The sequence below is a fragment of the Galleria mellonella genome, unplaced genomic scaffold, assembly GCF_026898425.1.
Source record: "Galleria mellonella isolate WM207_F2 unplaced genomic scaffold, CSIRO_AGI_GalMel_v1 utg96, whole genome shotgun sequence".
In the NCBI taxonomy this organism is placed as follows: domain Eukaryota; kingdom Metazoa; phylum Arthropoda; class Insecta; order Lepidoptera; family Pyralidae; genus Galleria; species Galleria mellonella.
Genome location: NW_026442179.1, coordinates 872,215 through 897,151, shown reverse-complemented (window position 1 = coordinate 897,151; position 24,937 = coordinate 872,215). Strand labels below are relative to the sequence as shown.

General features: G+C 32.0%; 2 protein-coding genes across 19 annotated transcripts; both read right to left on the bottom strand.

Annotated features, from left to right (window-relative positions):
• Positions 1-1,156: 1,156 nt before the first annotated feature.
• On the bottom strand, positions 1,157-4,597 carry LOC113509127 (PAX-interacting protein 1-like). The gene is made up of 5 exons (XM_031907403.2): positions 3,516-4,597; positions 2,960-3,034; positions 2,403-2,453; positions 1,939-2,022; positions 1,157-1,321 (listed from the first exon to the last, which is right to left on the bottom strand). Exons 1-5 carry the CDS (start codon positions 3,819-3,821, stop codon positions 1,244-1,246), a joined length of 594 nt encoding a protein of 197 aa, XP_031763263.2. The 5' UTR covers positions 3,822-4,597; the 3' UTR covers positions 1,157-1,243.
• A 2,372-nt stretch (positions 4,598-6,969) lies between these two features.
• LOC113509125 (troponin I) lies at positions 6,970-23,083 on the bottom strand. 18 transcript variants are annotated; one of them, XM_031907396.2, is made up of 10 exons: positions 22,935-23,083; positions 20,582-20,620; positions 17,592-17,609; positions 17,039-17,167; positions 16,468-16,591; positions 15,667-15,767; positions 12,304-12,347; positions 10,367-10,508; positions 8,823-8,840; positions 6,970-7,320 (listed from the first exon to the last, which is right to left on the bottom strand). In XM_031907396.2, the coding sequence occupies exons 2-10, from the start codon at positions 20,594-20,596 to the stop codon at positions 7,252-7,254; spliced, it is 660 nt and encodes a 219-aa protein (XP_031763256.1). In that variant the 5' UTR covers positions 20,597-20,620; positions 22,935-23,083; the 3' UTR covers positions 6,970-7,251. The 18 variants fall into 18 exon arrangements, with proteins under 18 accessions (XP_031763256.1, XP_031763257.1, XP_031763255.1 ...); XM_031907397.2 differs by lacking the exon at positions 15,667-15,767 and adding an exon at positions 15,093-15,193; XM_031907395.2 differs by lacking the exon at positions 15,667-15,767 and adding an exon at positions 14,804-14,904.
• Between the last annotated feature and the right edge of the window lie 1,854 nt (positions 23,084-24,937).

Genomic DNA, 24,937 nt, shown 5'->3' with positions numbered 1-24,937 from the left:
CATGAATTTCCGAAAAGCAATGATGTTTTTAGTCATTTTAATGTCATGCAATTTACGAGCACTAAGGTGTTATGTCTTCGTACTTAGTAATTTTACAGTTTTAAAAGGTCAAACCAAACCGCTAGTATTATAATAGCTGTTTGACGAAAGAAATATGACTGTGATGTACTAAAAAAATTCTGTCTTGATCAGTACACCCTATTCATACCATTCATTCAGTTATTCTGAGATTTGAAATGAAATTTTTAGTTTACATTTAGTTGTTGTATGTATTGTAGACTTGTTGGTTTTGTTATCTCGAAATTTGTACATTTTTCCTTTGAGACGTAAAAAGTTTTCCAACCAAAAATGTTTAAAGTTGGGATTAGGTATAATATAACAGAAAGTCTATTTTAATTAAACTTAATGTAGCCCATTAATTACCGCCATAAGGTTGAAGATAAAGCGAATGGGAGATAATTATTAAGGTCATTCTACTCCGGAGATTTCAGTCGGAAATTTGAACCTTCTTTTTGTATATCTCTTTGTTAATATTTATGAGAACACATCCACTGTGTATATACTAACTTATCGTAAGCTATGAATACTAAATTCAGTTGCTTATTCTGGGCATTACAGTTAACTCCAATACGTGCTTAGGGATATCATGTAAGTAATAATATATCAAACGTCTTGTACTTGCCCATTCATGAGCGCTAGATCCATTGTTTTGAGGGCAACGTAGAAGGGTCATTTACTCAAAGAGTTTGGGCAACTACTGAGAATTCTATTCAAATAATAGAGGCTAAGGTATTAGGGTCGAGGGGTCGTATGGCATGTCTCGACCCTGACTCAGCCTAATTTACAAGAAATTTAGTTGGGATAAACAACTTTTCGCTAATTGTCACCTCTGTTTGTACCTAATGTTTTGTAATTAGTCCGTGGAGCTCTTATATACTTCCTTGTCGCTTTCTCAATTAAATTTATCTAATAATGATTTCTGATACAATTAGTGTTATATATAATAAGGAAGTCTGTTTATTCTTTATTATTATAATAATATAGAAATGATAGAAAATTTAAACGATAGGTCAAACAACGATAATAGTCTTAATCAATTTCATTCTATTTCTCTTTTATTTGTACCAACCAGCATTATTTATAAAACAAATTATTTATTATTAATAATAATATTTATTATAAGATGATAATACAAAATTTACATAATAGTATAATGAACTAATTAATAAGGAAATGTAAAAAATCAGTTGAGCAAATGTCCAGAGCGAGGCGGCAATGTGATTTCTTCTTCTAACCACGATGAAGTTGAATTATGCAGATGCTGTAAAAAAATGTATATCATTTATGATATTTAATTTGTGTAGTTGTTATGATGACATGAATGTGAATTCACATTCATGTTTTATCATCATTCAATTCATTAGTCTGTAAGAGATTGCCCTATTGATAAGACCGCCTATTGTACCTTAGTTGAAAATAGGTCAGTTTCATTTTCAACTATCATGTGCCATCGGTCCATCTTAGGCCCATCGTGTTAAATTCATTAAGAATTAATCATGGTGGTTTCCAGTGGAAAATGTGAAGGTCGACCCACACTATGTTGCTGACAATAAGCACTAACAGGGTGGGAAGGGACTGTTAGTAATGCGGACTACCAGTTCCATTGCTAGCATTATACTCTGTCAGGTCGACCTTTACGTGGTCCCTTCTGAAAAATATCGTGCTAAATCCCAATTTTATTTATCACGATGGGCTAACTGACCTGCCTTTTCATTCTCACCTATCACCTATCACCTCTCATCGGTGCCCAATCAGCGTATACCGTTAGCGCGGGCGAGGTTACCATTCCATTATCATCCAGAAAAAAAAATACGAACTGCAATCCCTTCTCCTCTATTCGTATATGTTATTAAAGTATAAATATAAAAAGTTGTAGACCTTCAACTGGTGGTGGCGCTGCCGGCGCTGCTGGCTCCGGGGCAGGCGCGGGCGCAGGTTCTGGCGCCGGCGCTGGTGCTGGCGCTGTTTTGACAAGAATTATATTAGTAAATACATATTAAAACTTTTAAAAATTTTGGATATATATATTTTTTTATCAAATATCTAAGAGCCATCCCGATGAATCTAGCATTCAAACAAAGAATTGGTTTTATTATTTTTTATATCATTCCATCAACCATCACCAAGTGGTTGCCAATGCAGGCAAAGGTTTCAAAAATTGTAGTACGCGGTAATTTAAAATATACAAACAATTTTAGAAATTGAAAATACTGAGTACATGATATCAGTCTATGTTTTTATAACAATAATAGGCATAGAAATAGCAGAGAGAAATTATGCAATAACTTAAAAAAATTAATACAACGCAAAAATATTAAGAAAAATTATATTAGCTACGGTACCTTCAGCAGGAGGTGGTGCAGGCGCCGCTGTTGCGTCTGGTGTTGGAGCTCCTAAAATGTGAGATTTAAGAATGAAAAGTAGACATGCGTTCCAATTTCTCTTAATTGAGGGTCCTTACAGTTTACAATTAATATTTTAATCTATTTACATTCCCACTACTGGAAATATGGCATTCATTGTTATAGGTGAAGATTAGTATACTATCAGCATGCTGACATAACAGCTTTGAACAAGGTTTCAATTTTATTATTTCATTATATTTGTTTTAATTTTCATCCTCCTGAACTTGTATTTTCATAGTTAATTTTAAATTTTCGCGTTGTTTACACAAAAATCCAATAAAGAATAAAGAAACAGATATATAGGTACTATTGATCTGCAAAGATGTTTTAATAGCGTCAAGTCCCGAGCATGTTTTTAAAATAATGTGTTTTAATTTTTATAATTTCATTATATTTGTTTTAATATCCATTCTCTTGAACTTGTGTTATTTACCGTTACTTTCCTTGTTATTTATTTGTAACTGTTAATAATATTAAACCAAATAATGTGTTACCTTCAGGTGCAGCGGGAGCGGGTGCTGCCGCTGGAGCGCCTTCCGCTGGCGGCGCAGGCGCAGGCGCTGGGGCACCTAACAACATTTTTATTGGACTTATCCATTCTTAACTTAATAATACTGTATACCGAGATCTTTATGTTACATGGATCAGCAAAGCGCGATATGCAAAAGTTATGAGCTGTGGTACCTGCTAACTATTGGTATGAATGGTTTGAATACATATTGTGGAGTTGTTAAATATCAGCTCAATATGTGTTTGGTTTATTAAATCATATTCGATATGACTTAGTACCTAGATAGATATTTCGCATTATATGTTACTATCTAAAAATTTTTGCTGGTTTCGTGAGTAAAATATGACAGTAAAAATGCAACTGTGACATGCGTGATATGGCATAATGTCTGCTAAACGTAACTCTTTCACTGCTGTATCTCACCTCGATACCAGCATGCAAATAAGCTACTTAACGACAGTAAACGGTAAGACAAAAATATATTATACACAACTTTATAATCAGTGAAGTATTTTAAAGCTCTGATGATAAGATCGCACCTTCTGTGGGAGGAGCAGCCGGAGCCGGCGCAGGTGCTCCTTCGGCTGGAGGTGCCGCTCCCTCAGCGGGAGGTGCTGCTGGAGCGCCCTCTGCTGGTGCAGCTGGGGCACCTTCTGCTGGTGCTGCTGGGGCGCCCTCCGCTGGTGCCGCTGGAGCGCCCTCTGCCGGTGCCGCTGGGGCACCCTCTGCCGGAGCCGCAGGGGCGCCCTCTGCTGGTGCCGCTGGTGCGCTCTCTGCTGGTGCCGCTGGAGCGCCCTCTGCAGGAGGTGCACCATCTGCCGGAGCACCTTCGGCTGTTCCAGCATCCTATAATATTAGGTCAAGTTATATTATTTATCTCGATTGCTTATCAAATATATGTGTCTTGCACGGTTGCAATGTGAGTAAGAGCATATTTAAGCTTTTAAAGTTAAAATAATTGTAATATTTTAAACGGAAATACTGTATAACTTTTTTTAAAAGACGAACTGGTGAAGTTCTTACAGATCTCTCTTATTTATCAGATAACAACATTCTGAAATTAGCAGTAAAATCATAATAAATGACGATTTAAAAGAGCTCGTAAACAACTCTGATTGAATAATAAATATAAATAACAATGAAATAAAACTCTGTAAAATTATTCTTCATTATAAATGTACATAAATTGACATCTATTTTTATATAATATTACAAATTTAAGTTAAACAATCTTAAAAACAACACGAAATGTTCACAATATTTAAATTAAAAATTAATATAACGTAATTTTAAAATTAAACCTTTTTCTTCGTATAGGAATTAATTAGATATTTTCAACCATACGGATTTTATATAAGTTTATTCAGATATGTTCTCGCAACTGTGTATACATGTATTTCCATTTAATATTACAAATATTAAAGCTTCGTTAATACGAATCATTTAATTTGCCCTAATTAATTATTAATACGAGCAATAAACGCATGATGATGTTACTTATGAATTGTTAAAATCAATTTGTAACTCCTAAAATGTAACAATGCTGTTCACTCGTCGCAGATAATGAAGTTAATTTTGAAGCAATAATTTTGTGTAAAGCCATGATTAACAGCAATTATGATTTTATAAAAAAAAATCTTACTGTATACATTAGTAGTTAAAGCTTATGACTGGTAAGTAAAAAAAAGCGAGTAACAAAAATTCACTTTGTTTTAAATTTAAATTAGATTAGAACCAGCTTGTTTTAAGCTATAAATAAGGATTACTTTAATATACTCACCGGATGATCTTGTTTTGTTTTCAGAAAATTTTATGATAACGTCAGAGATAAAAGTAACTTTTTTTTTATTATTTGCTAAAATTATAATTTATCTACCTAATAAGAATTTTGTGTTCTTAAAAGAGAATGTTGTGATCTCTATCTCTATATTTGCTCATCTATAGACGACAGTGGTTAATAAATACATATATATTTATTTTGATCATAAAAGACCTTACAACAAAAATAATTTAAATCACTACTTATCTAAACAGTTAATTACACACACATTAATTACATACACAATTCAGTGATTAAACATTGATTAATTGATTTATATTGCAAAAAAAATTATCTTTATAATGTAAAGTGCGTAATCAAATGCACTTTCCTATAATATGAATAGTATTTTGGCTTGTCAAATATTTTATAATTGTAAATAAAAGCTATTACTTTTCCAAATGATTAATTCATTTGGAAATTCTTATAAATAAATAAGTAATAACGTTTCATTGTGTTTTTATGTTCCAAATCCATGGATTATTAGATTAAAATATATTACTTAAAGTAATACATTTTGTTTTCCAATAAGACTTGCTTGCGTTTGTTAAAGAAACCAATACTTTTTTTATACAAAATATTGGACACCCTCTTGTAGTAAGACTTTCTAAACATATATTTAACACTTCAACTTTTTATGATTAGTCCGAAATAAATTTGTTTTATGTGTATCATAAATAATGTTAGTAAAGAATGTACGTATTTAGTTAAGTCAATTGAATAATTATACTTTATTGAATAATTGCGTGTTTATTACGTGGCCTCTTTATTATTTCTTAACCGATTTTGATACTTATTTTTATGCCCTCAATACGGTTCATTTTCTGTTTTGTTTCTATATTAATTTTGTCCGTATAGCAGCTTTTATTTATTTAGGGGGGTAATATCTCAAATTATTTGTAAATATTCACGAATTGTACGGGGATCGAACCCGCACTAATTCATGTTAAATGGATTCGAAATATTATTAATTTTAATTTCCAGATTCTAACAAAATAATTATATGATCTATAATTTATTATCTATATTTAATTTTAAAATTGGCAGATAATACTTAAGTGTTACTTAATTTGTTGAAATAAAATTACAAAACGATTATGAATGAATTTTAGTGTTATTACGTATAGGATTTTATTTATTTAAAATATGTAAAGTTACTAATTATTAAATGGCTAAAAGATATGTATATATATTTATTTTATTCATTGTTAATTTATAAAAATGTCCCTAAACATTTTTTTATAAAATCTTGAAAATTAATATAATTAAATTTTAAAAAAAAAAACTAATCAATCTTCCCAAAAATAATTTACGAGTACTACATTAAATGCTACACTAGTACAATCAGGTTAAGACGTATTTGTTCCTCAATAATTATTAAATGGCTAAATAATATGTATATATATTTATTTTATTTGTTGTTAATTTATAAAAATGTCTCTAAACATTTTTTTATAAAATCTTGAAAATTAATATGAATAATTTAGATTTTTGTTCCACAAAAAAAACAACCGAATAAAGAACCGTCTTCTTTTTGAAGTCGATTGAAAAGCACTAATTTCAATCGTGATCAATGTAGTTTTAATTTAAAAACTAAATTTGATAAAATTTCTATAAGGATCAATCTGAAAGTATGTACCTATATATATATAGTAACAAACATAAAAAAATGCAACCGAATTAAAAACCTTTTCCTTTTTTGAAGTGAATTGAAAATATACACCATCAGTTAAATAATCACAAGTACACAGTTTTAGCTAATATTTGAATATTAAAGAAAACAAATCTTTCCTGGAACGAATTTCTATCTCGTTTTGCATGTAGAAATTCTTATTTCCTAGCAATCTAAATGTAAATTATGATATATGATTTGTCTACGTGAATATATTACAAAGATATTCTTGTTTTAATATATTGCTAACCACCAGATATTACCTACACTCCGTTAGGAAATCACAATTTTATGCTGAAATCTTTTAAAGGCCAAAGTCTAAAAAGTTAAATATTTAAATGGGACACAGGGACACACGTATTTCGAGGAGACGTATAGAAAAGAAAACAATTTAATTTAATTTTAAAATTCTACTGATAAAATTAACGACAGGTAAGGAACAAAGGAACGTTGAGAATAAATAAGGTAAGGGTACACAAAAATGACATCACAACAACACATATTTTTTTAATACAGAAAATTAATTTTATTATACGTATCTTACAAAAACATTATTTAATAAATAAATAATTATAAAAAATGTTTAAACATATACGAAATGGTAGACATGTTTTTTTTTTTATTGGACAATATATATATAATTACTGAAGGAATTTGCCACTGGCACATACGGGTGGAGATTGTAGGACCATATTGATGAAACTAGCCACATACAGGATGGGTTTATCACATTGATTGGATGTTCATGACAGGTCTTAATAATATTTTATGATGGGGAAACACTTCATGCCTCAACCTCTTCCTCTTTTACCTTTTGATCTCCCGGTTTGCCCTTGGACCAGTCTGGCTTTTTCTGTAAATATAGAATAAATATGTTAATTTCAAAGTCTTATATTTTTTTCCGTTGAATTGCATAAACTGTACTCCGATATCATATTGTCTATTTAAACTTAATGAAATCAAAATCAAATCTTTTTAGAATAGTGTACCATTAGTAAAATTTCCCAAAGAATTACGAGAATGTGTCAAAAAAAAAAGATCTCTCATACTCATATATATGCTATATGGTACATCCAATTAATATTGGAACTTGTAAACTTTTTGTCATTTTTCATCTCATTTTTTGTTTGTAAGAAATATTCAGATCCATTATTATAATTCTCTCTTAAAATGCTAATTATATGCAAGTAGCATATTTACTATATTTATAGTTGTAACATATTTATAACTTCATAAAATGTTTTTTTTTTTCCTCAAAATATGAATATTTGATTTCTCTGGTTTATCTTATTACTGTGCGATATAAAAAATGATATCGGAGTATATAGTAAAAGTCGATCACGTAAGAGGTAACTTGTGAAGACACGCGTAGAGGCACGCTTATATGTGTTCAGATAATGTGGAAGTAAGCCTGTACAATTTACAATATATACATATGTACGCGAGTGTTCTATATTATTTTCAATATAACAAGGAAACAAATGCCTCTATAAAATATCTACCATTAAGGGATAAATCTAATTAACGTAATATATCTAAACCGCATTAAAATTAAAAGTAATAATATTTATATCATGCTTTTATTGATCGATAAATTAAAAGCTTTCTATTTTTCGTTTGAATGTTTTTCAAAACAAATGAGTGTGTAATAAAATTTACACAATTTTGTGTAAAATACTAAAAGTCGATGCGTTTATATCAAAACCTTACGCGTTCAAGGTCGCATAATGTATGCGATCATTACGCCATTTGTTTCCTTGAATATACAATAAAGTGAAAGTATATCGAAGAAAAATAATTTCACATTGTACTACTACAAGGTATCCATATTTGTTAATGTTCAATATATTAATATATTAATGCAAATATTTAGTGAAATATAATCAATAACACTTGCCAAGATCTCAAACTATTTATAACACGCAGTACAATGTGAAATCAGGTATGCAATAATGATATTGAAATCATTGAAAGCAGATCACACGTCGAAGCGAATAAAACACTTTAAAAGTGCCTACGAAAACTTTACTATCAAAACTCGAAGCGGATCGTGTTGCAACCTATAAAATATTCAAATTATATACATAAGTGTATATAATACACCGCCCTAATTGGCGTCTGGGTGACACACAGAAGCAGATTTACAGTAGTAATATCTTCAGTAGAATGTGCAAGGCTGATCTAATGCCAATCTTAAATAATGTCTAAAAGAAATTGGCATGGTTGCAAACCTAGAATAATCAAACTAGGCAATTACAGCCAATTCCATTCTAAGAATGGATTGTTTTCAAGCTGTGCAAGTGTGAGATTTCTATAGAAAACCTCTTTGTACATTGCAATTTATTTTCTATTTACCTTTCCCCCGGCACCACCCTGTGGAATATCGCATCACAATTTGTTATAAATGCTTTGGCGATATATCTAAATATATTACGCTAAATGTTATAACAAAATAAAGGAACATGTAAATTGGCTAAATATTTTTTGTCAGAATTGTAGTTGAATACTGTTTTTGTATTTTGATATGTTAATTGGATAAGTTAGATAGAAATAGTTAGATCTCATGTTATTTGTTATTTTTTTTTATACCACAAATGTGGCACAGGCATACAGCCCGTCTGATGATAAACGGTTATTGTAGCCTATGGACGCCTGCAACACCAGGGGTGTCATGTGCGCGGTGCCGACCCTGAAGAAACCTTATAACCCTTTTTGAGGAACCCCATACTGTAGTCTCTATTAATTAATATACTTCAGTGTCATTATTGTTTTCAATACAATTTATTATGTATGTACTATAAAATATTAAAAAGTCACGGAGTTTTTCAATAAACTCAGATTTATCTCTCATCGTTCTATAATTACAGCGATTATTTTAAAAGAATCAATTAAGTGTTAGTCGTTATGCTGGCAGGATGTAGGTTCATTAAAAAAGAAAAACAATATTAGCACTTTCTGAAATATCCTGGCTCATCAAAATTCATGAACACAGGATTAGCGAAGCTTAGCAGGAGATTTTGAATTCTGAAGAAAATGGCATTTAAATAAATAATACGAAACGTAAGCTGGCTTGGGGCTGCGGGACCTCAAATTGATCACAGCAACTACGGGTGAAGCATGGAGCGCATCCAAACATTTTCTCACCTCATACTATTTAATCGGTTGGATACTATATTATAATTGATAATACAAGTGTTTGGTGGAAATAGAAAATAAAATTTATTTAAAAATTAAAGAGCATTAAAATTAAACCATCGAAAATTAATGGTAATGGGAATTTGTAAAGATTTTCAAGATTTTTGTTGTACATTATCTACTTCTTCCCGATAGCCCAATCAGCTTTCTCCGCTTTCTTGGCCTGTTGGAACATGAGTAATAGATGATTGTAGGTTTTTATTCTACCTAACAAGATTCTTGGGACGCATAATTTTTTGTATTACAAGTCAATAGTGTAATGAAGAATTATTAGTCAACCATTAGATAAAGAGAGGTGGAATCGAACCAACCAAAATTGTAACAAAATTTTATAAAATTAATTATTATTTCTGTTACATAAAGTTAGGTTTCATTAGAAAATCAGGATAGTTATTAGAATATATACTGTCATTGAAATTCAATATGTATGTGTGGGTATATGATTAATTTTGTTCAATTTTGTAAATAATGTTATTTCTGTTACAACGTTATTGTGGAACTGTTTCTTCACTTTTCAGACACCATCGAAAAGCTCCTACAGCACCATATCACCATCAAATCTCGGCACTAGTGATATCTTTTAATAGTTATAATCAATCCTTTAAAAGTCAGGACATTTATTTATTACTCTAGAAAACAAACTTAATCGCCCTGTATTTAAGTAGTAACATCGAAATGGTAATTTTATGATGACATTTAATTACCTCTTTGTCCTCTTCTTCGAGGGTGAATTCCTTCTTTTTGACAACCTTCAATTGATTACGGAAGTTGAATTCGGCGGCCTTCTTTTGAAGTTTGGCAAATTTGTTCTCATATTTGGACACCTTCTTTAGTGTGGGTTTAACGCTGCATTAACAAAAGAAATATGAATTTAAATATTTATATAGAACAGTTCTTAATTTAAATGTAGTTCGTAATTTAAAACACAATCAAATTTGAATATCGATTACAATGTTTTAGTCTTACAATGCTTAAACCTTAAAGTAAGGAGAAACAAATGATTCAACATTGCATAGATAATCAGTATTTACCAGTTATCTATGTAAATACGAATACTGTTTCTTGTCTTTAAGATTAAATTTCCATTTCTATCCCTTAGCATATTAAATTCAAATTGTGTTATCGATAAGAAGGCGAATGGAATTTCATATTATAATACTGAATGTCCCATAATGAACATGCGTTTGAGAAATTGATACAACGCTCAAAATACAGATGTTGAATTAGTTATGTGAAGAAGTTACGCTTGACTTTAGATATTTGGGGTTCTATTAAAATAACAACATTATTATTAGATATTTAAGTACATACATAAAGTATTGCCTAAACTAACCTGTACTAATATTATAAAAAGAAAAGATTTGTTTGATTGGAATGTATAAACTTAAAAACTACTCAACCGACTTTTTAATTTTTTTTCATCTATAGAAAGCTACATTATCAGCGTTACTTGCTGATATTACAACGTATATTATTATCAAAAAATCTATCTACCATCAGTCTCCAACTAATCATATTAAGAATTGCAAAAGATATACCCGAGCGAAGCTGGGGCGGACAGCTAATATATAATAAACTGACTACCTGATTTTTAATTTATAGCAGATTTATATAATATTTCATCCAAGTAATATACCCATTCGTATTGTAAATGGCATGATCTCTGCGTACAACAAAGGGAGTGAAGTGGAGTGTTGTAGCGGAGTCCTCGACCGCTCTCAGACTTGGGCATGTCATTATACTGGATATAATTGTATTCACAGTCACATCCTGCCCACTTGGTTTGCTTTTTACAACAAAAATGCAATGTTGTGCTTGGAATGAGAATTTTTAGAACAATGCAAGAAGAAAATATATTGATATTTTTTTTTTTGTTACAATTCATTCCATATATTGTGGACTTCATTATATGTATTATAGTGAAGTCATTTATTTCGAAGTCTTCGAAGTCTTTTATAATGAACTTATAATTTATTATTTATAAATTTATTATATTTTCTTAAATACGCTTGAATATGTATCCTTAATAGTTCTTATTAATATTACAAATGTGAAAGTGAATCTGTTTGTTTATTACATCTTACCGCTTTAATAACGTAATCAATCATTATAAAGTTTATACCAGTACTTTATATAGTTGAAAAAGACATAGGTTACTTTTTATCATTATCATTATTTCAGCCATTATCCGTCCACTGCTGGACATAGTAGCTAGACATTGAGTAGCAATCCAATACGGACAAATCCAGTTTAGGACGATCCCACTAGATAGAGTGACGACCTCAAAAGCATTGCAAGGAGTCAATGGATGCATGTGGCTCAGGACTGTTCCTTATGGCGGTCTTCGGGGCGGCCTATTTTTTATACTGGTCAATAAACATAACCCGGTCACGTGGATAAAGTCGTGGTTAAAAACCACTTCAATAATAAAGGCCGCAAAACTATGTGTTCGTGTTTTAAAATAATATCTATAATCAATGCATTTTAATCGTTGCTTGCACCTAGACTATGGTAAATATAATCTAGAAGTATTTTTAGAAAATAACGTATTTCTTCATTTCCAAAATCCTCTATATTTAAATAGCTTACGTAATTCGGAAAAAAATAAATTAAAATTTAACATGATTAATAAAATACTTACAATTTGCCTCTGAGGTCATTGACTTGAGAGTTCAGGTCAGCGATCTACCAAAATATAATTATTATTATACACAATGTTGACAAATTAAAAAATGAAATACGAGTAGAATGAAAAAAGTACAAACATTTAATGTTTTTATAAAAGAATATAAATGGTAGAAAAGAAAAATTTTATTCAGAAATTTCTATATTTAAAAAGTAAATGATTTTAGATGTATTTTATGACCAATTAAACAGCTATGAAAGTTATGTTATAGAACGTTTATGAATGTATAGAAGAAAATAACAATAACAGTAATTATTTCACATGTCTGTCCTAAAACTATATCTATATAATACTAATGCAATCAATATTTATTGTAATTGTAGCCATTAGAGTATAATATAATACGTCAGTCAATTTCTAATAGCTCATAATTACTTTAGTAAAATTTAAAATTCTGCCATGTAACTTCACTACTTGCTATAGGTACAGACAAGTAAGATATTACTTTAAAATACCAGAAAGATACCAAAAAACTTCATGCAATTCACGAAAAGAAGTCAGAAAACATTGAAAGCTTAAAACTCCAAAAGATCTGTAAAAGAAAGCACAATCAGTAGAGCAAAATGTAAAATTGTAACAGTCTTTAGAACATATAATGGTAAATATTAATTCGAGAAAAGCACAGAACAAGATATAGAGCTGGGTGAAGATTAGGCGGTGTTATTTGCGAGCAGATGTTCAGTTATAACTCTCTGCAGTATGTGAATACATACTGAGAATACTCCGCAAATGTCAGTCCCGTGGCCTAGCACTTGTTGCCTATATATCTTTAACCTGTGCTCTTTACCTATAAATATACATCTCCAACGATCTCTAATCACAATTCCATAACGACTACTTATAAATTCGTGCACAAAATCTACCGTGCCTCGATTTTGGTAGCTGGTCGTCTGCAGCTCCTGTTTCCTTAATAAAATCAATAACATTTATGTGCAAGATATTTTACATGGTGCAAAACAAACCAGCGCCAACAATATTATACTTCTTCGACGCTGACAGAATTGTATGTGAATAGTATTCATGTGTTTCCATGTTCTCAAGTCCAGTAATCGAAGTTGTAATATATTGAGCGCTGTACTGATGTGCAATTTTAATCAAATTAAAAATGTACGTCTCCACATTCATCGGTTTTAAAGACGTACATTGTATGAACAGAGAGAGTACGGACGTTGCGAAAGTGTGTAAGTATTATGGAGTGACGGTGCAAAATCGATCCAGACTTGCATATGTAAAGGTAGTATGATCGGTATATATAATATTGTGTTGTAGTGTCTTTGGACTCGCAAGTGAGCATAGTATATACCACTCCGTGTCCCGAATAGTAGGTGCAGATAAAAACCGAGCGACCGAGGACGACGCGGGCTCGGACTCGATAGGGAGAGGGTGGGCAACACGACCAGAGCATGGCACTTTCAATTGAAACACTCAGTGTCCAACTAAATCACATCGGGAATTACAAAAGGTATCATGGGGCTCTCAACAACCGAACACGCAAACATTTCGCGCGAAATAACGGCACATACATGAATAGTTGGAGATTTGGAACAAGAAGTTTCACTTACACTATGCACTTGCGTGTGCCAATAAAGGAACCAGTCCAACGTTCCATTTACACTTCAACGGCAACTAAATAATGTTATAATAAAAGAGAAAATTCAGTAAGGCCACTAAGCTTGCCACCACACATGAAGCGTAACACTGGCGTATGCAGCGACGGTGCTCTCGATTATTACTGCTTAAACACACGATTTAATTTTATTAAAGTGCCATACTATTTTAGGAGTGAAAATATTAACCGGGAATTTAAAGCTCCTTTTGGTTAGGATTTTTAGAGACATGCAGCAGGCATATAAAGCTTTAGCAAATAAATATAATGAAAACAACACACTAATTAGACATAGACAATTGACAATGGAAATGAAAACATGTCTCTTGATGATATCAATGATACCTTGGAGAGTGATATAATGAATGAGACAAGCACAGAGGGCGTAGTGCTAGCAAGATAGCAATGATAATGATGACGCGGGTGAGAGTTACGCGGGCATGCATGTCGTGGCGAAGCTGCCCGCATCAGTGGTGAGTGCAGTGTGGTTACTGTTACGCCAATGGCGATCGCGGTTACTGTAGTTAGTGTAGTTAATGGTGTAAGCTCCATGTTGGATGATGCGCCGATCGATTTTGCACCGCAGCCGTACGCGCCGCGCTCGGCTCTGCGCCCGCTTCCACTAACGCTCTCGCCCCGATCCGCGGCGCGTTCTACATCACGCACACACCCGCTCTACATGTACATCACTACCGACCTTCCCTTTACCGTTATTTACAATTCAACAACAAACAACCGAAAACTGACAAAGCATTATCAATATATATAAACACGAATTTACACACGCGCACGTTGTTACGTTATCGATGATTGTGATATTCACAATGGTTATAAAGTATTGGTCAATACCTCATAATCTCTTTTCCTGACTTCATGTTCCAAATCCCACTTCTGGCCCTCACACACATACATGCGGTCATAATACTCCTGTATTATTCTCTTGAGCAATGCTATAGAAAAAGGAAAGACAGATTATTGAGCCAGCAGAATGAGCATGGGCATTGTGTGGGTGACCTGCGTCTGTCGACGGGGGCGACGTGTGCATGTGTGCGGTGAGCCGTACAACTATCATGTCATGTTGTAATAACTAAATCAGTATCAACTCATATGCATTCCCAATCCTAATTATGCTGTTTACCTCCATTTTCCTAATTTGGATCGCTCGTTCTAGCTCATATTTATCCCCCTCAAGGTTGTATAGTCTGTGCCAGTACATTTGACATATCGTCTGCAGTTCCGCTAAAGAAAAACAATCAGACTTTAAGGATTGGTAAGAGACTGGCAGCACGTCGGCAGCCGCTCCGCAGACGTGTAGGTGTCGTAGTGTAGGCACGCGAGATAGGGACCTCTCCACTCGAGGAGTACAAGCGTAAGCGAAGCTATATGATTACAACTATATAGGTGGGATCATAGATAGGCTATTACTGCGTCATAGTCTATGTTGTTATTGACTCAAAAATCGATGATAATATCTACATAATCAAATTAGCAGCTTCGGAATCGCCACTACGATCTTGTTATTTTAGCGCTTATAAAATTTATTTGTTATCCACACGGTTAAGGATGTAGGTATATTTGGTTTCCAGCTTCGCAAATTTATCATTATGGTTCATTTGTGAAAACAGATAATTATTTTTCTAGTCACATTAACGGCATAAACTACTCAAACGTAGAGCGTGTAAAGATTGCGTTGCGCCCAAACCAGATCAGACCTCGAGCCCTTTGCGGGCCACCTCCATCTCGTGATCATACTTCTCCTCTTCAAGCTTGATGATTCGCTGATGGTAACCGGTAATGATGCTCGTGAGAGCCGCTACAAACAACCAATAGTTACTCGCGCGCACTACACACACCATCTTACTTGAATTTAGGTGCGACCAGCGGTATCGACGATCCACGGACAATTTGTTATAATGTGAGTCTCAAGAGGAAATTTATCAGAAAAATAGAAGGTAGTAAGTATTTGCAGAAAAATATAACGTCTTATAACTGGGTTGAAGAGGAAGAGAAACGCATTAGAATAGATAAATGGACCGAAGCTGAGGGCCCGACACACCAGTCTAGCTAATACTCTGTTATGTCAAACAGCCGAAGGAGAGACAAGACGGCACTTTTCATATCACAAGTAACGTTAAAATGAAAGTGAAGTTAAGTAAGTTTGGTAAGTTCGCCAAAAGAGAGCCGATCCAGAGCAGCTCGTCTCACTACCTCCATATCTTTCCTTTTAACGATGTATTCCAGATCGTACTTTTGGTCTTCAAGTTGAACGATGCGGTCGTAGTATTCTTTGGAAATCCTCTTAAGAGAATCTATAATTTGATACAACATACATTACATGGGTCACCATTGAACGATGATCATCTGTAACCTAATGTGGTGTAATGTGTATGACAAAAAATTTTTGTTGACTTATTGAGTGCTTATATTAAAATATTTTGGCAATGGTGTAAATTACTTATAAATAAATACACAATTGGTCATAGATCAACGTTATCGTGAGGAATGATAGTCACCTTCGTTTGCATCGTCAATGTTCTTAGGTTTACCACACCTCTCCTCAATGATGCGCCTCCTCTCGGCCGCTTTGCGCTCTTGCTCCTTCTTCAATTCCTCGGCGGCTTTTTTACGTAGCAACAACTGTTAAGGAGGATACAAATAAGGACCAAGAAGCTCCAATAAAAGGTAATCCATTTGATATTATAAATGTAAAAGTTTGTTATGACAGATGAATGGATGTTTATGACTGTTTTATGCAAAAACTACTGATCGCATTTAAATAAAATTTGGTACAAGGATAGGTTATCTCCTAATTTAGGTCATAATATATTTTATGTACTGATTCAAATGGGTAAAACCCGGGACACAGATAGTATTTCCATATATCTATTAATCATGTATAGAAAACATGTACTATAGGTAGATTTTAAATAAACAGAAATACTCGTAATATGTAACAGTTACTAATACAATTTTCTTCCGCAAAAAATATCTGATATAAATAAACATAAAATGATGTCCAGTTTCTGTCTATAATTATATATATACATATATTTGAATGGACATACGTTTAAAAAAAATATTTACCCTAAGTTTCTTCTTCCTCTCAGGTGTCATGAAACCCTTCTTTGCCTTCTTGGCCTTGGAAGCTTCTTCCATGCGCTTGCGCACCTCAGCGCGCTTGCGGTCGATTTCGGCCTGTTTGGCCTTCTTCGCCTAAAGACAGTCAAAAGTATGGTAATAATGTGCCTAATTTCCTAATTCTGAATATGTTATAAATAGTGAATAAAATCTAGAATCATTATTAAAAAATATTTTTTATACATTAGTTAAATATCCGTTACTTTTTGTGATAACAGTATACGGAAAAAAATTGTGTATTGAAGCGAACTACAGTAATCAAAGCTACACATATTACCATTTCATTTTTTATGATAACGTGCAATGGGAACATTAAAATAAAAACGGTATAATATAAAATAGATTATTGACTATAGAATTCTGATGTAAATATTATTTGGATTAGGTATATAATGTAAAAATTCATATATGCAAAGAGACTGCCTTTTCCATATAACTAAAATCTTAATGTGAAGTAATTTTGTGTATGTAGTGTGGTAGTCGACCGCCATTACTTTACCTCCTCGAGACGTTTTTTCTGAAATAAAAAAAAAGAAAACAATGGTTATAATTTGTTCATAAAAATATTATGTGTACACTTAATTATGTTACAGATTTTTTCGTGAGATATTTTTATATCTGATGAAACTCATGAATGTTACGATCGTAAAATGCTTAATTTTAATATTTACGAGAAGGTAAATAGCTCGTAAAAATAAAAATATCGCACGAACAAGAATAGAACATTGATTTATTGTTGGTGTTTTGCAGTTAGTTACAGAAAATACAAATGTTTTAATTCAAATGTTACATTATTTACGAATCTCTGTACAGTTATATTGTTATACATAGAACAATTATATTATTTATATAGATTTTTTAATTACTTCCCTAGCCATTTATAATTGATTAACATAAAATATAATTTGTTATACATATGAAGCCCATTGCATTCATTTCCTGGAGACAATAATCGTATAGTTTTTAAAATTTTTGTTTTTTATTTAAATATCTGTCAATGAAATGAATCATTGGACTTCGATGGGATAAAACAATATAGACTTTATATTATGTTTGTATTGTTATCACAGTGCTTGGGGGCATGTAATGTGAGTGCAAGTGCATTACTAGTAATTCTGAGTATAATGTCATTGCTCACAAATCATTCAATAAACAGTACAAACTACAAATATTCATAAGATCTCTATTAATATTCTTATTTTAAATTCTATATTCAATTGTTTCAAATAATAATCATTATTTAAATAGGTATATCTTGTAAAGTATATGTAATTAAGTAACATTATTAATTTAATAAACTCAAATGTCAGTGTACCGTCAAATTGAACAATAAAGCAAGGGCATTACTTTTATATCAAGTACAAAAGTGTGTTAATAAATATATGTTATACACTATGTTTACTGTTAAATACTGGTGAATTGTGGGAGTCTACAGTGTATTATCACGTGGAATATTTATTTTTAACACATTGCATAGGTACATATAGCGTTTTACATATAGGTAAGCGTCCAATTTACATGGACATTACAACTTACTAACTCACGACAAATAAATATGAAAATATTTATATAAAATACGGCTGTAACAAAAATTTCATGTTAAAATATTTGCAATTTTTTGTATAGATTTTTTATTGTCTTTTAAAGTAGACTTTATCGCTATAGTAACAAAAGTAGTATTGAATGTTCTTCGAAATTGTACTTGTTTACTTTGTGTAAGTACCATATGCATGTTAGTTACAACATTTACCTGAGTCTCGAGGAGATACAATCAATACTGGATTGTTGTACGGAGGCACCAATAAAGATCACCAGATAGCAGCACCGTCGATATAAAGTGTAGAGGTAGCATACAATGAAACAGAAAACAAAACAAAAATATAAATTAGAAAATATTAAACTGATATGTCATCACATTGTCAATAAAATTAACTCAAATAACCTGAGTGGTCATTCATTCGAATTTTGAGTACGACAAAACCCACTAATTTTCATACACTTTGTGGATCAATTTAAATTGTATCTTCTTACAGACACTCATTTTCTCTCACACACATTTCTCACACGCATCCTCTACACCCACATTCCCTACACCCACATTCTATCTATATACTAGTACTTCCACATTACATATAACTTCAAATTTTTTGTATGACTTCATAAGTTTAATAAGTTTTGTTATAATGCATAAATTACAAATATGTGCATTTTGTGTTTATTTTATGATTATAATTAATAAGTTACATCATGCAATGTAAGTTTTTATGTTGTGTAGAATTATAGATACTTGTATCTCTATTTTAAATGTTTCAAGGAGTGTATATTACTCGCCAAACGATTTATGGCTGATTGTAAATTCTAGGCTTACGTACACTGAAATTTATTATATTTATAATCACTTATGATAAATAAAGAACTTTTGAAAAAAAAAAAAGAATAAATTTTGTTGGAGGGAAGGAATTGTTAGTAATGCAGTCTACAAATCCCATTGCTAGTAATATACCCTGTTAGGTCGACCTTCACTTGGTCCCACCTAGAAATTATCGTACTCAATTCCTGTTGTATTCATCACGGTGGGCTAATCGGTCTACCTTTTCATTCTCATCTATCACCTGTCACTGGTGCCTCGCCAGTGTATATTGTTAGCGCAGGTGGGATTACCATTCCATTATAATCCATCAACAAAAAAAAAGTTTTGTTTCACTTGCTACTTAGTTACTTTTGTGAGAATACTGTCACAAAATAATAGAATACTTTTATAAACAAAACGAAATTTATAAACTTTTAAAACGACATCAGTGATCATAAGTTTGAATCTGGTTTACAAGTAGGTATGGTATTATAAAAGAGGTCGGAACTGGAATCGATCTTTTATTAATCAATTTAAGTTCCGATCTCTGTTATTCACTTAATAGTATCTTTTGTTTTCAAGTTTTTATACTAACTTCAAAAATTATGAACTTTTTCATTTGTCGGACTGATTGAAATAAAATTGTTATTAATAAAATAGTGTAAAAATTATAAAAGAAAAATATTAATTTCATTCTAGTTCCGAAATAAAAGCCTCTGTCTGTTCTTTATATTAATATAATACTAAATGGCTACTTTCATCCACTGCTGAACATAGGCCTTCCCCAAAAGGAATGGGGGGGGGGGGGTTACCAGTAGTTGCTACACTTGGCAGGCAGTTAGGGTTAAAAGTGATATTTTATTGGTATTTGAATAACTTTAAAATAAAAAGCAAAATTTACGACTTTAATGACTAGTGCGTTTTTTAAAAAAAATTGATTTATTATATTTTCTCATCAATGTAGTGAAAAATAAAAATATCAAAACACGTCAAAATATGTATAAATTTGTGACCCTTTAGGTCAAGATAAGGCTTTGGGGAAATCAGAACAATCCCCCGAAGTAGAGGTAGAGCGACGGTATTGTACTGAAATTAATTCAAATAAATCGTTAATGCCATCAGACGGTGTCTTACCTTACTTCATCATCCGCCATTGTGTTTGTGTTGGTCTAGGTGTCCTGTGAATAATGGATAAAATATTAATTCATTTACTAAACACGTCTTGAATCCTTAACAATCTAATAACATTCCACTGTTGGATATCTGTAAGATGACGGTAAGATTACTGACGACGTAGGTTGTTATTATATGTGTAATATTCATTTTATTTGGAACTTTCGTTATTGTACTGGCGTCTTTTACTTAAGTTTAAACAATTGCATTGTTGACGCTTATTTTAACACACTATTGAAATTTAATGCGACAAAATATTACAATTATATAGCTACGAGCTAATGTTTGTAATTTTTTTATCTAAGACGATACTTTATTTAGTCCAGATACTTTATTTAAAATATAACACATATTTGATTATTATCACACAATAATATATATTAATATATATCAAAGTATATGGGCGTAAAACATAATTATTCGTCTATTTCTGGAATAGAACAGTTTCTCCATGAAATATAGGTAGAAATATGAAACAAACAATTTAAACATTTCCTTGGAATATAGGTTAAAATATGGAAGCGATTTTTGAACTTTCAATTCTAATTGCAACCACGGATTACGGTTTACGAGTATAGGAAAGATTTTTTCATATTCCAACTTTCGACCTATCATGGAAAAGTGGTTATATTCCATAAATACTTTGACTTTCGGTTTGTTATACCCTTTTTATAATAATTTGTACAGGCATAAAGAACTCAACGTATATATATTTAAGGATTTCTATATATATATATATATATATATATATATATAATATATATATATATATATATATATAGCCTAAATACGAGTATACTCCAAGTATACATATTTAGGCCGGTTTAATGTTCGCTACTTAATATTGCTTAAATGGTGGAACAGATTGGAAGGAAATTTAGTGCAGAGATGTGTAAAACAAATGTAAATTGTTTTTCAGATTTTTTTATGTATATATGTTTAAGTTGTTGTGAGATAATTAATAAATTAAATAAATACTGAGATATTTTAGTGTAATATCATATATCAAAAATATTTATATGCCAGATATTTATACATGCTTATTAGATAGAGTGAAGAATTTTCGAAAAATTAAAAATTTTGATTTTAAAGAATATTTGTATATTTGATAAAATTTACAACAAAGTTGTAATAAATACGCTATAACCGTTCGATTTTCGTAGCAACATAAAAATACGTATTTGGCCGTCTTTAATGGCAACAAACCTGTTACTTGAAACTATTTGGATAACTGCCAGATACCTGAATGTAAGCTATAGATATTCGATACTGGAAAAACCATTTTGCTTTCTATGTATTGGAATGTAATCCATTGAACGTGACAAATTCAAAATAATTTTATTTGGTACGCATTAAATTAAGAAATTAAATTTAAATTTATTACGCGTTATGAGGAAATAGTTTCCCTGTCATAAAAGTTTGCTGGGAAATGAAAATTCCACAATTAGATTCGGGTGTACTCGGCAAAGATCGGTTGTTGTCGGGCAGTGCGCGCGCGCCTGAAATAGGATGGCTCGCATGTCGCCGTAACCTAATTTGGTGGCACGGTCGCGACTTGGATTACTCGAGTTTCGGATGTAACACCTGATGGACATACGCAATATGCAACGAAATATATTGTTTATTAAATTTTAATACATAAAAAAAGTGTAAATGACGGATATAACACCATATGGCATTATCTACCAGTCAACCGCAGACAGGAATATTTTTATATTCAGTATTTTTTTTTTTTATTTTCGGTATTATGTTTTATGGCTTTTATTATTTACAATTCTTTTAAATAAAGTTTAATAGGATTGATATGTTTCAATATCATTTGTGTTTATAATAGAATATCATTAAAATAATATTATATGAATAAAAAGCATATTCGTCGATTTTAAAACACAATAAATAACAAAATCTTAAACATTAATTGCGTCAACAGTTAAAATAGTAAAAAAAACTATAAATGATTAATCAATTTCTATGTAAGTTTTCTTTAATGCGTATAAATGATTGGTGACGGTTATTAAGCATCAGCTATATTTTACTTCACCGTGTCTATAAAAAACTTTGTAGGTACAGAAATAATTTTTCAAGGAATGCATTTATTACGCCAATTATCATAAACATCCTTGTAACTTCACTGATATCCTAAAATGTCTCCAGTACACGAACGTCACGATTAAAGTTCTCACATTCACTATAAGGCGCGACGATGCATCACAGCATTCCATTACATCCCGACATTGATATATCACTTCACTTAACCATTATTACACTTAACAATCTTAAAATCGTCGTTTTAGGTTAGTACAAGTTGCCAGAACTCACCTACGGCAAGAAAAAAGAGGATGGCCCTATCTGATGGTTCAGCCAACACGAGCCACAGCTGCTGACTGGTGTAAGGCGGGCGGCAAGGTGCGGCGGGCAGTGCGTAGGCGCCGATGCCCCGCGCCCCACGCCCCGCGCCCTAGCTATCTCTTGCTAACTCCCCCTGCCCACTCCGTCTCATCGTGCCCCCGCTTCAGTGCAGACATTTTTAGAGCACTGTAGCTTTGACACCGACACCGAAATATCACGAGATCTAAGCTCCAGTTTAGAACAAGAGACTCGGATGCGTCGTAAATATTTAACCGAACGATGCCGGTGTATGCGCGCGCGATTTATAAACCATTTTTTATAGAACACAGATTAGCAAACAAGCTGACGCCCACTAGATAGAAAGAGGTAACCGACGACAGACATGTAAAATACCGTGAACATGACAGAATATGATATGCTACTACCGTTGTTTGTTTTGTTATAATCTAATATTTTGCTGGCAACTAAGTTTAAATGACAGAAATAAAAAGTAATTTATTAAGTTTTAGTAGTGAATTATTCACCATCTATTGTAAAATACCACTCATGTGTTAAATTTAATGACGCCATCCAAAATAACACTTACGTGTAAAATTTAATGATGGGCGCAAAGAAGTAACAATATTTAATTAATATTAATGCTTTTATATATTAATACTTTGTTGTCTTGTGGTCTCAAAATGGAGTAAGCTACCTCTTCCTTTCCCGTGGGTGTCGTAAGACCAAGGGTGGAGGAATAGACAGCGGCTCCTAAAACATCTCTAAAGATTAACTGCGGTTGCTAATTCGTCTGCCAAACGTGGCAACTACTGGCAAAACCCCCAAAGAGAGGCTTATGTTCAGCAGTAGACAGTTAAAGGCGGATAGGATAATGATGAACACTTTTAAATAAGTTTCAGTTATAATTATTTATATCGGCTTTACTCGCGTATTAATTTTGGGATTGCTCGGAACTCAGTGTGAACCGTGCTTATAAAATAATAAGCGTTCCTATCCTATCCGAAACTAGTCGAGGAACACCGAAATTAATAACTGAGTAAAACTAAACGAACGATAGTTATTATTAAATTTCGATTCATTATAGAAATCCGATATTACAATAGTGAACACATTTTATTTTTAACGTAATTATTAGGAAAACGCCAGTAAATTAAGATATTTTTATTCCTCGCTTATAGACTTGATTAAATCCAAAATTACGTCCCTCGTATTGTGGAGGAACCTCTTAATTTACTATTGAGTTTAAATATGAACAAAATACCTAATATAAACTGTTTCATAATACCTTGCTGCGATGAAAATTCCATTTAACGTTGTTGGATTTTAAATTAAAATATGACGTCTTCCTTCAAAAGATTCAAGATACTTTAATAAAATCGCAATTAATAAATGTTTATGTCATGAATATTGCTTTGATGTTGAAGTTGAAACGCCTTAAATTAGAAAACCTTTTGTAGTAATACTTCATCATTTTTCGAAATTTTACTCTATAGTTAGGGTGGGATATGGCGTGAATTTACTGGGTACAGAGGAATAACACCTGAGTCCTCAAGAATGGCAACGTATGGGGGGTATCATAGGCGAAACAGTATACTCTGTTATGTCCATGGTACTGCTCATGTCTATAGGCGACGGTTACTACTTTCCATCAGGTGGCCCGTCAGCTTGTTTGCTATTCAATGTTGTATAAAAAAAAACTAGCTACGCTCGCGGTTACGTTCGCGTAAACAGTACATATTAATTGATTTGGGATGAAATATAGTACCTAATAATATACCTAAATGTTTTATGGAATTAGAAATGGTAAAATAATTGACAGCCCACCTGGTTGATAATGACAGCTGTCTATAGTATGTCTACAATAACTAACAGTAGGTACCATGGATATAACAAAATATATTTGTTACGTTATTTATTTATTTACTCTTTATTGTACCACTTAAAAAATAACACAAAAAATCATTCATGCCGAA

Coding starts and splice junctions, on each gene's coding strand:
- LOC113509127 (XM_031907403.2), bottom strand. CDS start 3,821: ATGCTGGAACAGCCGAAGGTGCTCCGGCAGATGGTGCACCTCCTGCAG. Junction 3,035..3,515: donor GGCTGCTCCTCCCACAGAAG/GTGCGATCTTAT, acceptor AAATGTTGTTAG/GTGCCCCAGCGCCTGCGCCT. Junction 1,322..1,938: donor AGCGCCACCACCAGTTGAAG/GTCTACAACTTT, acceptor ATTTTTTTACAG/CATCTGCATAATTCAACTTC.
- LOC113509125 (XM_031907396.2), bottom strand. Junction 16,592..17,038: donor AGAGGAAGAAGAAACTTAGG/GTAAATATTTTT, acceptor CCTCCTTAACAG/TTGTTGCTACGTAAAAAAGC. Junction 10,509..12,303: donor AATGACCTCAGAGGCAAATT/GTAAGTATTTTA, acceptor TTGTTAATGCAG/CGTTAAACCCACACTAAAGA.